Below are 14,318 nucleotides of genomic sequence, written 5' to 3'. Positions count from 1 at the left end.
TAATGCTTCAACAAATACATTTAAAAATTAAAAATAGTCTATGCATTTTTTTCTTGTAAGAATTTAAAATGTACAATTGCTCACTGTCAAGGTTATCCTAGGAAGGATATCTCTGACCCCCACTGAATAAGCAGTTAGGTATCCAAGAACAAGCTGTCTTAAAGCACTGAATTATGATTTATAAAGTCTTTAGTCTTCAAAGTATTTCCTAACTGAAGACAGGACAATAACAGCACAATTAGCTCTTATTTACAGAAGCAGACATTATCCATGTCACATCGCTGCACAGGTTAACCTTAGGGTGTTATTGCACTGTTCCAACAACTTCATGTGGCTATCAAGCAGCAAGGAGGATCAACAATATAGGAACTGAGAAAATCCTGAACAAGATGTGCCCCAGAAGCTTTGAATCACATGCAGAGTTCAAGTATGTTCCAGATATTCACAAATTGCTTTGAATGGAACTACAAGCATTGCAGCATGCCTGTTCAAACTGCAGCTCAGACTTCATAGTGTTCATACAACAGTTCAATGTGCAGAAAACTGACTTCTTTTTGAAACAAATTCTATGCTTCTTACATCAGATGTATTACAGTTGCTGCCATCCCTGCTACTTTGGAAATGCAGTCAGCAATGCTTATTATGCTATGACTTAAGTTTTATTAGCAACATTGGTTTCCTCAGTGTTAGGCTTGGGAGACTTAGTAGAGTTTGATGTAACCCATGGATGTTTAAGTACATCTTCCAGTGGTAATCTGTGCTTTGGGTCATGCTTCAAGAGCTTTGAAATCAGATCCCGTGCTCCCTCTGTTACAAAAGGAGGAAATCTGTACTCCACCTTTAAACCAAAGAAAATTAGTTACACACAAAGCACTGCATTCAGTTCTTCCCATTGTAGAGTCCAGGTGGAAAATAACATTTAGTTTGGCAGTAGCATATCAATGTAAGGCACCATCCAAATAATCGTTACTGGGAACTAGTGCAGGAATTGAACCTGAATTTGCCAGCTGACAAAAAGGTACTAATATGTTAGTTAAGTACAAAATTCTAATCCCTGAATAACATCAGGGAATTGTTAAAGCAGTTTTAGACACCTCAAAATCTGAAAGGTTACTCATAGAGCGAGCCATGGATTGTAAGAAAACAAAAATAATATAGGGTACATGAAGCCAGATAAATTCAACTCACCCTTGAAATGGCTCTATATGTTTCCTGATATGTTTCTGCTTCAAAAGGAGGCTTTCCTACTAAAAATTCATAACATAAGACACCAAGACTCCACAGGTCCACCGTTTCATCATGAGTCCTCCCTTCAATCATTTCAGGTGACAGGTAATCAAGGGTGCCACATATTGTTGACCTCCTAGGATAAAGTATAGAGCTGTCAACAAACCATGTTATTTAAAAAAACACGACAGATACTACTAATACTCATAAGCTACTCTGCTTATTACTACCATGTTTTAAGACATTTTGTTTATGAATGTTACCTAACCCTAAATCTTTCTGCCATCTCTATCCCAAAGTACTTGACATTTTTGGATGTCACAAGAAACATTCCTATCTTAAACTCAAATCCAAAGTTGTTTTGAAGAACAATAAGTCCTCCATTGCTCACACTTCTACATATCATTACCCTTAGTTCTTTTTTACTGGCCCTCATTTCCCACCTACCTTCTTGGATTCTAGGACATTATGAATATTTTTTTCATTTATTGCATTCATAACTAACTTGCTATTGATTTATCATTCATAACTAGCTAGGATAGTTGGTATGATATTTTGGTTTGAATTCTGGGTTAAAGTGGTCTGCTTTCTTATATATTTAAGCATTAAATGGTTTTCTTTGTTACATTTTACATAATATAATTTCAAAAATGTACATTCTAAGATGCTCCACACAGTAACAACTCTGAAATTCTAAAGCCCCTAAATAGTTTCAGTTGGGAAAGGAACAGAATGGCATAGGAATGAAGGTTTTTTTTTAACCCCTTTATTATTTTTATAAATAACCCAAGGCAGTGAATGTTCATATTTATTCCTCCTATTATTCCCACAACAACCACCTTGTGAGTTTGGGCTGAGAGTAAAAGTGACTCAAAGTCACACTGCTGCATTTTCATGCTTAAGGTAGCACTCAAACTTGATTTCGTGGTTTCTAGCATGATGCCTTAACCATTACACCAAAGTGACTCTTGCCAATTTACTTTGGTATTCACCTGTAAAACATGGCTGCCAGCATTACAGTACGAACCCTACTACTTTAAACATCTTTTCAAATTAAGTTATATCCTCCTCAACTGAAACAATCAGAAAGAATTTAGCTATTTTTGTAAATTTTACTACTTCTATAAAAGTACATTGTATATTCAAATAATTCTAAGCCAATTCTACACTCAAACTTGAGTATTAAAAAGTCTCCTACCTAGAAGATGGGGCGTGCACAGACCATCCAAAGTCAGCAATCTTGAGCTCTCCATTTGAACCCAGCAAAAGATTTTCAGGTTTGATGTCCCTATGAATTACTCTTTTTGAATGACAATATAATAATGCATCTGCGAGTTCAGTCATATACTGTAGAAGAAACCAACATTTGCAAATAAGGCTTAATAATTTCAAATAATGTAATTTAAGCAGATATGGCCAATGAGCATTTATTCATCTTATATTACTATAGGCACAATGATAAAAAAAATTGTCAAAAAGAACAGGAAAATTACTACATTATTGGGCTAAATAACAAGTCTCTACTATGAAATGTGAAGTTTTCCTTAACCGTTATGGATCTCTTAGTAGTTAAATACCTAAAGCATCACCATAATTTCATGTTTTATCAATGATAAAAGGCATGTACTTCTGGAATCGTCTGAAAATGTAATATTTGATCTCCCTTAAACTACTGAAAATGGGTCAATAGTCTTTCTCAAGTTGGCATTATTCCACTCCCCCATTCATTGCTACTTTCACATGATGGATGGGAACCACCCATTAACTCAAGTTCTTTGTAGACCAGTTGTTTCTTTCTTTTTTCTTTTGCTATTTAAGACTTTCCAAAAACTGCAAATCTCCAAAGCTGTATTTCCATTTTCAGTGTTCCAAAGCCTAAAGAGCATTTTAAAAACAAATACATTTTTAGAAACCCTGTCAAAGATCTTTCATTAAGAAAAAAATCCCTAGCCATGCCATAAAGCAGAGATCCCCAATCATTTGGGCACCAGGGACCGGTTCCGTGGAGAGGTTTTTCCACGGACCTGAGGATGCCTGGTTTTGTGTGCTGCCTGCATTCCACGGATGGGGCTTTGCTTGTTTGTGTGGACCAGTTGCTGGCATGCCGGGGCCCAGTACTGGTCCACCAACCGGAGATTGGTGACTCCTGCCATAAAGGACAAGAAAAACAGTACTCCCTTTGCATATATACAAATCAGATGACCAATGGAAAAATTTGCAACAAAATCATAGTACTCCCATCGTTACATGAAAATAATGAGGCTTTACATTGGAAATGCAGAGGGCGAATTAAATCAGCTCAAAAATGAGCCTGTAAAGTTTCTCAGATATCATTTTAAGTAAGAAAAAAAATACAAAATATACTATGGCACAAAAATCCTGAATTAACAGCCATTGGCAGTCGACATCTAAGCCAAAACACTTGGGTTATGGATTCACCATAATTTAGATACAATGAATAGCCATTTTATTTTGAACCTCCATTCTCTTCTGTGAAAGCTGAGCTTTTTAAATAAGTTGTTTTCTCTGTTAATTTCAGAAGTTTTAAACAAAACAGGCAAACATTCCCCGAGGATGGGCTCCAGCACAAGTCTGAAAACTTCGAAGAATAATTCTCTGGTCCGTAACCAACTCCAAATGAATCCTGCAATATTATCCTGAGACACGTATATTTGCCTTCATCTGCAAAAAAAGCTTCAGTGAAGATCTCCCACTTGGCCTCCTGTTTCAGTGGTAGAAGCTATGAACTTTTCTACCTACATGAAAATTTCAAAATGAATATCTTTTAAACCTATCTCTAAACCAAAGCTATTCAGTATATATTCAAATCGCTAGACTAGAGCATCCATTTCCAAAGGGAGAAAAAGCATGCATTGCCATTTGCAAAACGTACCGTAGCCGTTCGTTGCTCATCAAACTTTTTAAGCTTCTGAAGTTCTTTGTACACTTCTCCACGAGGTGCATGTTCCAGCATTAAGTATACTCTTGTTGCATCATGGAAATAACCATAAAGCCTGAGAACATTGGGATGCCTACAAAACAGGCATATGGATTTTTAAAGAGTTGCTATTAATAAGCTAAACATGTAATTCCCTCGTTATATACAAGCAATAAACATGAGAGGCTGAAGCCAAGCAAACTCTTCAACGTTACCAGAAAAAGTTGGTTCAAGTTTTTTCAGTTATTTGAAAAAGTTTTGACAAGAACAGAAACATCTGGAAAACTATTCTCATCACTTTCTCATTGGCCAAAAATGGTCACTTTTAAGGGTAATTTAAAGCCGGGGTCCGCAACCTGGTACTGGGCCCACAACCCATTCAGAACTAGGCTGTGCAAGTAGCAGGTAAATACGTGCATGCAGCTCCATTTGTGCAAGCAGCAGGCACTTTCATGCATGTGCAAGTGCCTACCACTCGCATAAATGGAGCTGCGCGCATGCCTGCTACTTACACAGAACCATGCCCACTCCCACCCCCCACCAGTCTGCAAAGCCAGACAGGTTGGGGACCACTGATTTACAGGCTTTGAGATGGTTTAAGAATGAGAGCAGTTGGCCTCCTTTCATTCCTACCCTCAAAACCTGATAAATGGATCAAAGACCTCTCTCCAAAGCCATCTCTGTGTTAAGAGAAAATGGAGAATTAGAATCCCTTCCCAGAGGTCTCCACCTCTCACTTTTACCTTTAATTCTGAACAATAATTGTACTACTCAATGTTTACTCTTTTACTATCCTATTTTGGCAATGTAAGCCTGGTTTACTGTATATGGCCTCCAGGCTACCCATCTGTATTTTTATTCAACCTTACCAAAGATGAGACTGTATTTCTACTTCTCGCCGCAGCTGATGTTCTACACCTGCTTTTTCCAACTGCGATTTAAATAAGACCTTCAGTGCCAAAATGAATTTGCTTTGTTTCTCCCGAGCCAGGTACACATTTCCAAATTTTCCTTTTCCCAAAGGACGGCCGATTTCAAAGTCATCAAGGAACCACTGTTTTCTATTTTTTTAAAAAAAAGCATTAGAATACGAAATAAGAACATTTTGTTCTCTCCTTAAACTTAGCAGTTTGTATAGGATATCCTTAAAAAGAACAAACTTTTGTGGAGATAGGTTAGAGGCACAGTGGGATAGGCAAAAGCACTTTAGTTTCCTGAGGAATGTAGAAGAAAATGCTTTCTTTGAAGACCATTCTCAGTAAGACTGCATTTACATAAATGTTTATAGGTGTGCAAATGTTCTGACTTGAAAAATAACACAAAAAACCTACAACATAAAATCCCAAGGATAATAACCCCTCACAAGAAAAAAAATATACGTACACATTAACAAGGGTATCTAACCAGCTGACTCATAACTGGGAAAACAGCTAAGCCTTCAGTCCTTTACATAAGGCTAACAGGCTTGGATCCATCTGAATCTCTCAATAAGAAGCGTACATACCTTTGTATATAACCACCCAGAGAAACAAAATAAAATCTTACCTTTTAGTTTCACTTTTTGATCCCTCTTTGCTCTCACATTTTGAGCCTGAAGCTCCTTTGGCCTCAGTTGTTGCAGCTGACACCGCTTCAGTTTCAGCCTTTTTTTCTGTGCATAGGAAAAGTTAAATTTTCTAAAAGCAAGCTCTGAAGTTAAAAAATTGAGCAGTTTCTTTTAAATTGTTCCCCTTTGTGGCAGGTTTGGAGGAGTGTACGCTTTATAGATGGTGCAAAAATTAAAGATGTAGGATATCTGTGTTTAGCCACAATAATCCATTCTAGGAACATAGTTGCTAAGCAAAATCTTGTGACCGAGAAGATACTGAAAATCGCTGGTTGTTGCTGTCTCGTTCAAATAAAGTTCTCTTGTGCACCAACCCAGCATTAAACTCTGGCATGCCTTGTTAGGCACAGAAATTTAGTCATAAGTGTGCATTTTGGTCAGAAATTTTTTTGCTACCTTTTACTATTGTTTTTTCACCACTATATTTGCAAATGGTAACTGAGGTAGTTGTTAAATGAGGATTCGCTATACATACACACACACCTTTATTTAATTAACACTTGCCTTGCAATTTTATCTGTACAGTATTCTACTTATCTTTAGAAATTATGTAGCACCATAATCAAAATAGCTCAGAGTAGACACACCATTACTTAGAATTAAGTGTTTCTTGCTAGCCAGCCAGTCATATCTAAGATATTCTATCTGCTCTAGATATACAGTTGCAAGAAAAAGTATGTGAACCCTTTGGGATTACGTGGAGTTTTGCATGAATTGGCCATAAAATGCGCTCTAAACGTCATGTAAGTCACAACAATAGAAAAACACAGTCTGCTTAAAATAATACTACACAAACATTAGCTGTTGTCATGTTTTAATTGAACATAAGATGGAAACATTCACAGTGCAGGGTGGAAAAAGTATGTGAACCCCTAGCCTAATGACTTCTCCAAGAGCTAATTGGAGCCAGGAGTGAGCCAACCTTGACTCCAACCAATGTGATGATATTGGATGTGTTGCTGACAGCCATCCTGCCCTTTAAAAACACACACCTGTTTTGGGTTTACTCGTCTCAAGAAGCACTGTCTGATGTGAACCATGCCTCGCAGAAAAGAGCTCTCAGAAGACCTACGATCAAGAATTGTTGACTTGCATGAAGCTGGAAAGGGTTACAAAAGCATCTCCAAAAGCCTTGATGTTCATGTGTCCACGGTAAGACAGACTGTCTACAAATGGAGAAAGTTTAGCACTGTTGCTATTCTCCCTAGGCGTGGTCATCCTGTAAAAATGACTGCAAGAGCACAGTGCATAATGCTTAATGAGGTCAAGAAGAATCCTAGAGTGTCAGCTAAAGACCTACAGAAATCTCTGGCACATGCTAACATTTTTGTTGACACATCTACAATAAGAAAAACATTAAACAAGAATGGAGTACATGGGAGGACACCATGGAGGAAGCCATTGCTGTCCAAAAAAAATATTGCAGCACGTTTGAAGTTTGCAAAAGAGCACCTGGATGTTCCACAGCACTACTGGCAAAATATACTGTGGACAGATGAAACCAAAATTGAGTTGTTTTTCTCCACTATGTGTGGAGAAAAAAAGGCACAGCACACCAACATCAAAACCTCATCCCCACTGTAAAACATGGCGGAGGGAGCATCATGGTTTGGGGCTGCTTTGCTGCCTCAGGGCCTGGACGATTGTTGTCATTGATGGGAAAATGAATTCCAGAGTTTATCAGGACATTTTGCAGGAAAACATATGACCATCTGTCCGCCAACTGAAGCTCCGCAGAGGATGGGTGATGCAACAGGACAATGACCCAAAGCATACAAGTAATTCAACAAAACAATGGCTTCAACAGAACAGAATACGCCTTCTGGAGTGGCCCAGTCAGAGTCCTGACCTCAACCCAATTGAAATGCTGTGGCATGACCTTAAGAGAGCAATTCACACCAGACATCCCAAGAATATTGCTACACTGAAACAGTTTTGTGAAGAGGAGTGGTCCAAAATTACTCCAGATCGTTGTGCAGGTCTGATCTGCAACTACTGGAAACGTTTGGATGAGGTTATTGCTGCCAAAGGAGGGTCAACCAGTTATTAAGTCTAAAGGTTCACATACTTTTTCCACCCTGCACTGTGAATGTTTCCATCTTATGTTCAATTAAAACATGACAACAGCTAATGTTTGTGTAGTATTATTTTAAGCAGACTGTGTTTTTCTATTGTTGTGACTTACATGACGTTTAGAGCGCATTTTATGGCCAATTCATGCAAAACTCCACGTAATCCCAAAGGGTTCACATACTTTTTCTTGCAACTATATGAAGAAAGTACTCTATATTTAGAACATAGTATCCCGTGCATTAAATCAAGTAAAGGCAATCTCTCTCTCTGTGTGTGTGTGTGTCCAAGGGCTATCATTGGATGAGGAAGAAAGGGCAGGATTGTATTACACATGAACGTACTTGAGCTTTCTTACTTTTTTGGATAGGTTTTTCTCCTTTCAGTATTTATGTCTGTTATGAATGACGTTTTATGTAACATTTTCTGCCTCTAAGTGAGAAAATGCCAATTTCAAACATGCTCCTAGCCAAAATTTTGTGATACTCTGGAAGTTTTTCAGCACCAACTGGAGGAATATTGATTCCCCTAAGTAATCCCAAAAATAATCTCTAACCTTCCATTCATCTCACATGCAAAGATCTTCTTACATTGATTTGATCTGCATGATTCATGCAGTTTTAACAATCTTTTAACTAATGATTTTGCAAATACAAATATCCACATTTAGAAATGAATATTGCAATGAGTAGATACATTATCGAGAAAGCACTATTTACTATGTTCATATTTCTTCCTCACAAATGTTTAATAAAGAGAAAGCAGCTAAGACTACTTAACTTCATGGTTAAGCATTTATTTAAATATTGTGTTTGTTAAGTGAATCATATCGTCATCAAGCAAATTCAGCTTTCTCCATTGACTTTGCTTGTTGGAAGCCAGCTGGGAAGATTGCAAATGTTGATTAAATGACCCTTGGATGCTGAGACCATTGTAAATGTGTGCTGCTTACAAGTGACCAAATTTTGATTACATGACTGCAAGGACACTGCAACAGTTTTAAGTATGAGGACCAGGTATTTTTCAGCAATGTTGTAACTTTGAAAGGTCCCTAAACACTTTCTAGTCTGTACCTTAGACAGTTGAGGACTACCTGTACCAATACTTACTAACCAATCACGTTTCTGTGGAAGATTTTAGGTTGAAAATATATGGCAATTCACTATATTTTCCAATACTATTTTAAAGCTTTTTTTGCTCATTATTATAGATGGTCCTTGATTTAGGACAATTTCCATTGCAAAGTGATATAGTCGCAAAGCATAATCTCATTGCTTAGTAAAACAATTCCTTGAAGACCCAGTTGCTGTCATTAAATGAATGCCACAGGCTTTAGGTGAGGCAACTTCCTGCTGGCTTCCTTGAAACAGTCACTGGGAAAGCCAGCAGGAAGTTAAATGTCCCAGGATGACTGGCAGGCAAGTGCCTGCTGTCAGGTGGTAAAGAGTATGGGGAAGTGAACAAGGATGCAAGGAGTGTTAAGGCACTATGTAGCTCAGGAACAATGTGAATGGACAATATGGCACAAGTGCAGAATTGCTGGGGAACAGCATTTATTCCAGAGAGACTTATTCCAGTGAGTTGTGACCTTCCATGCTGGTTTCCCCATTGGATTTCTAAGGAAGCCAGCAGGAAAGGTTGCAAAAGAGATCCCATGATTGTGGAGTGCTTGGGAACCATTTGCAAGTTGAAATATGTCACCAAATGCATAGATAATGATCACGTGACCATGAGGGCATTGCAATGTCAATAATTTCAGTGACCAATTCCAAGTCCCTTCATTCATCTACTAACAGTCACTGAACTAGTGGTCTTAACTCAAGAACTACTTGTATCATAATCATCAATAGATTTCTAGTAGTAGTACTATTATAAAGTTAGAAATAACTGAAATAGTAGTACTTACCAGATGCAGAAGGCTGCTGAGAGATTATACCAGCTTTCTTTGGACCTAAATTCCTGGATGTTGGTGGAACTGCAGATGTTGGTCGCTGCTGACTTAGGTGGTTGGAACATTTTGGATGGGTAACAGCAGGTTTCTGTGCCTGGGATTGAATAGGCACTCTCTGGGGCACATTTGAAGCAGTCAGAATATGCTGCGATTGAGTTCTAATCCTCCCTGCCCAATTTTGGGACATAGGAATTCTCTTTGGACCATCTACCTGATTTTTTAAAAAAATAAAAAATAAAAACCAACTTTGAATACTGTTTCAGGCACCTAAAGAAAAACAGAAGTTGCAAAAATTCTTAAGATTGTTTTTTTCGGCATAAGACCACTATAGGACACCCTGGTGCCCTATAGTATTTGGAAGTTCATAGTTTAAATCAGTGGCCTCCAGCCTTTTGGACACCAGGGACTGGTTCCATAGAGTTTTTCTGCAGACCAGAGGGGGGCATGGTTTTGTGTGCTACCTGTATCCCAGTGCTGGTCCACGGCTAGGGGTTGGAAGACCCCAGGTTTAAATTGCAAAAGTTTACTACAAGTAGTCTTCAACTTACAGCTACAATTATGACCAGAATTTCGGTCATAAATTATTTGGGTCAGACCATGTGACCAGACCAGATTTTACAACCATTTTTATGAAGGACAAAAGTCCAGCTTCTGTGGTAATTAAGCAAATGACATGGTCAGTAAGTTAATAACATGGCTGTAAGTGCAAATCCAACTTAACCAATGGCTATCACACAACCATAGGATACTGCAATGGATTGTAAATACAAGCCCATTGACAATAATCCAAACTTGACTGTGAGGGGCAGTGCAATGGTGAGATCTAAAAAGGCAAGAATTACACCACCTAATACACACAAGGGGTCACTTTACCTTGCTGTTATGTAGGTGTCCATTTTGGTTTTCTTTGCTCGTTTTGTCCATTACTGTATTGAAGAACAAAAAATCCAGACATTCATCATGTATACATAAAAACTTTTTGTCACTCGCTTTCCATTATGCTATTTAAGACTATCACTTCAATATCTTCAACCTATTCATATTAGTAATCCTTGGAAAAATTAAGTCATCATACTGCATGAACTCTGACCTCAAGGAAGTAACACATTAATTTATCTATGTAATGCACAATACAATATACATCACACAGGCAAAGAAATTCAGTTTTAGTTATAAAAGCATTTCAATAACAAATTGAATGGCTAAAAAGGCTTTATAACTGTGCTCTCTCTGAAGTTACAAAGGCAGATGCTTATCCATGGTAATGTATATACCTGACTTAAGGTTAATTTTTAGGTTTTCATCTGGAACAAGAATAGATGGAGACATAAAATTTCCAAAGATTTGAAAAACAAGCCTAAGCTCATGTTGGTTTGTCTGAATGGTTTCATAATTTTCATTAAACATACTTTTCAGGACCCACGTTTGTTCTCACAGATATTTTAAATCATGGAACCACAATATGGTGCCAATTAACTAATTATCTCTCAGTTGGAACTCAGCATTTTTTAAAAGGAATTTTGCTGCAAAATAAAACCCCATTTTGCCCCAAGAATGCCTCTAGAGTCCACAAAGACTTCAGAGGCATTCTTAGAAAATTAACATGGCGGATAACTGCAATCCAGATTCTGGTGGAAGTATGCCCATTTGCTCAGAAACGAAGGTGTCTCGATAACTATAGTACCTAATGCAATAAGGAATATTACTAGTTTTCTTCCTGGCAAATGAGAGTCTGGCAAGAAAGTTTAAATAATGGTCGGAGCCTCTGCCTTTAAGGTTAAAAGCAGGCTAGACAGCAGGTAAGATCAAAGGGCAGGCAAAAAAAAAGAAAAAAAGAAAACCAAGTCTTGGGTAGCATTTTAAAGGAATTGAAAAGAGACTTATTCCAACGGAAGCAACTTTTTAACAAAATCACTGGCAAGTCATTTATAGGGCTGTTTTAGAACATCATCTAGTCCTCGCCATACCTTTCACCTTGGTTTAATAACGAAACCAGTTATTAATCAGTCCCACGATGTTCCAAAATACTAGTCACTATACCGGTTCGAATACAACTCCCATCCTCCCCGGCCACGACACCTATTCTATGATAACGCTCATGGAAACCACCAAACGGGTGGGCGCCAGTGCTTAGGAAAAAGCTTATCTCCACCAGCACTTAACTCCCGACAGCCCCACCATCCACCAGCCGCCCTTCTCAAAGGCCACCTCACCTCCACGCTCCACACTCCACTACACGCTCCACCTGACAGACTCCACCGCCGTTTGAATTCAAACGCCCGCCCGCCTCCTTCAACGCCCTTTAAACCGCCTGCGCCTTCTGATTGGCGAGTCTTTCCCCTCGACTCCCAGACTCTCGACCGGTCATTGGCTAACTCCGTCGACCACACCCGCACTCCTAACCGTTTCAGCTGAGTGTTTCAAGCACAGATTTCCCCTTCCGAGCAAGGCTCGCCCAACCGCTTTAGCTACTTAGAAAGGCGGAGCGAAGAAGGAGCGTAACCGTATCGGGCATGTGCACGTTAGAGGCGTACACTACGCTAGTTAATGAAACAGGCGCATGAGGTTTGTCATCGCGCCGCCGGGGGCGTTTGGCCTCGCTTCTCCTCAACGCAAATTGCGCAGTTTCTCAAGCAACGGCAACCGGCTTCTAACGGTGGCGCGTCCGTCTGGCCAGGATAGAAGGAGAGGCTTGGCTTGCTTACCTTCCCACTCTCGGACACAGTTTTAGACGAAAGCCTCTGCCGCCAAGTCTGAATGAGGCAATTCCTTTACATGAGTTGGACCCCCTTGAAAGCTGCTGCGGGTTACATTTCAGCCATTGACACAAGGCATGATTAGGACAGGTTGGATGCGTATGATGGATCGACATCATTAATCGGGTGCAGACCTTTAATTATAGGCAGAACAACAGTAGCTTCGCCTTACTACTTAATAAAATTGGTCTGCCTTTGAGCATAAGAAGAGCCAAACAAGCCATGGATGAATTAGATCAGGCATGATTGTTGCTGGAGGTCTCTTTTGGAATTTGTCACCAGTTTTGCAATTGTCAGGGACCGTTGTGCTTTTATGGACAATGTGTGATCTCCACAAGGTGCAGCAAGAGTAAAGGCATAAGAGTTCAGTGTGGCATTTTATAACACACTGATTTTTTTAAAAGGATGCTTGTGATTTTCCTGCATTTTATAATCCTAATGAGTTTTACAAGTTAAGGAATAGGAAGGGTCTGCATGAAGATTTTTTTCCCCTCTTTCTTTGAACACTAACGTACAATGGGATTGTATAATTTCTGAGTCAAGCAAGAGTCATTTTGCGGCCGAGGAACTTTCCCTCCAAAAGCAAGAAGAGAAGGGGAGAAATTGAACTTTGTTGGATTTTTCAAAATAAGTACCTCCAGTACAGTGACTACTGGCATTGTTTTGTCATGTCAAGTTAGCAGTTCTTCACTGTTCTCTAAAACAAACAATTTTTAAAAGAAGTACCCATGAACTTTAAAAAAAAAAATTATTCTCCAGTCCTCTGTAAAGGCAACATGCTGAAAGTGTAGATTGATGTGCAGTTTATGAGGACTGTAAGGAACAGATTTCCAAAGTGTGACTATTATATGATATATTATTCTCTCAGAAAGAATGTCAAGTCGTCGTATCACTCCGCCATGTGACAGGCGGCAGCTTCCATGGGGCATGACTGGCATGGACTCGCCCACTGGTGAACTGCGGCCAATGCGCTTACCATTTCTTGAAGCCGATGTAAGTAGCGTTGTTCTTTTGGATTAGTGTAATTGGGCATGCTGATGTGTAAATACCATAAATATTGAAGATACTGAAGATTGAATAAGAAAAAACCTGCTAGATTTATTTATAAAACAAATTTATATAGCCGCCCAATTTACACATAGGCAGCTCTAGGAAGCCTACACAATTTTTAAAAAATCCACTATATAATAAATGCCCATTAAAAAAACCCATCCCACCCTCATGGCAGCAACAATACAATCAAATCAGCCACTTGATCCACTCCATCTCAATTTGTATTCCCCAGGTCTGCTGACAAACCGTATTTTTAGGGCTTTTCAGAAAACCAATAGGGTGAGGGCTAACTGTACCTCAGGAATGATGCATAAAAAAGGGAAGATCAATGGTCAAACTAAAGGCTGATAATAGTCCACACTATTGTTATTCTACAGATACCCCTGAAAACCTTTAAGCAAGTAGTATTTATAATATGGTCTTTTTTTTCTCAGCAAATTATATTGAAAGGTGTGCTGTTTAACAGAGGCTATGTCGCGAACATTAAGCCTGACCCATTCACATTGCTCAAATTTTCTAAGGTTGTAAAACTGGATTGACCTCCTTGAATTTATCTACATTTAAATAGGTAGAGAACTGGAGATTCACAGCTAGACTTAAGTTTTCATTTTTCTCTCAAATTCAAATTAAACTGATTGGATTCTTCTGCTGAGTAAGAATTTCTAGGAATCTGGAACTTTCTTAAATTAGTACCTTATTTAAGAGGAGGGAATCTAT

At 38.8% G+C, this 14,318-nt stretch overlaps 1 protein-coding gene across 1 annotated transcript; it reads right to left on the bottom strand.

Annotated features, from left to right (window-relative positions):
- Positions 1 to 27: 27 nt before the first annotated feature.
- AURKA (aurora kinase A) lies at positions 28 to 12,010 on the bottom strand. Its single transcript, XM_081325664.1, has 9 exons — positions 12,006 to 12,010; positions 10,666 to 10,718; positions 9,748 to 10,003; positions 5,711 to 5,816; positions 5,035 to 5,226; positions 4,121 to 4,259; positions 2,426 to 2,574; positions 1,189 to 1,363; positions 28 to 838 (listed from the first exon to the last, which is right to left on the bottom strand). The coding sequence occupies exons 2-9, from the start codon at positions 10,714 to 10,716 to the stop codon at positions 653 to 655; spliced, it is 1,254 nt and encodes a 417-aa protein (XP_081181790.1). The 5' UTR covers positions 10,717 to 10,718; positions 12,006 to 12,010; the 3' UTR covers positions 28 to 652.
- Positions 12,011 to 14,318: the final 2,308 nt, after the last annotated feature.

The sequence above is a fragment of the Vipera berus genome (genome assembly GCF_964194415.1).
Source record: "Vipera berus genome assembly, chromosome: 3".
Taxonomy (NCBI): domain Eukaryota; kingdom Metazoa; phylum Chordata; class Lepidosauria; order Squamata; family Viperidae; genus Vipera; species Vipera berus.
This window is presented reverse-complemented; position numbering and strand designations above follow the sequence as displayed.

Excerpts from the sequence above, each read along its gene's own strand:
- AURKA (XM_081325664.1), bottom strand. The coding sequence starts at position 10,716 with ATGGACAAAACGAGCAAAGAAAACCAAAATGGACACCTACATAACAGC. Across the intron at positions 5,817-9,747 it reads TCAGCAGCCTTCTGCATCTG|AAAAAAAGGCTGAAACTGAA; the intron begins GTAAGTACTACT and ends TCCTATGCACAG. Across the intron at positions 5,227-5,710 it reads TCAAAAAGTGAAACTAAAAG|AAAACAGTGGTTCCTTGATG; the intron begins GTAAGATTTTAT and ends TTAAAAAAATAG.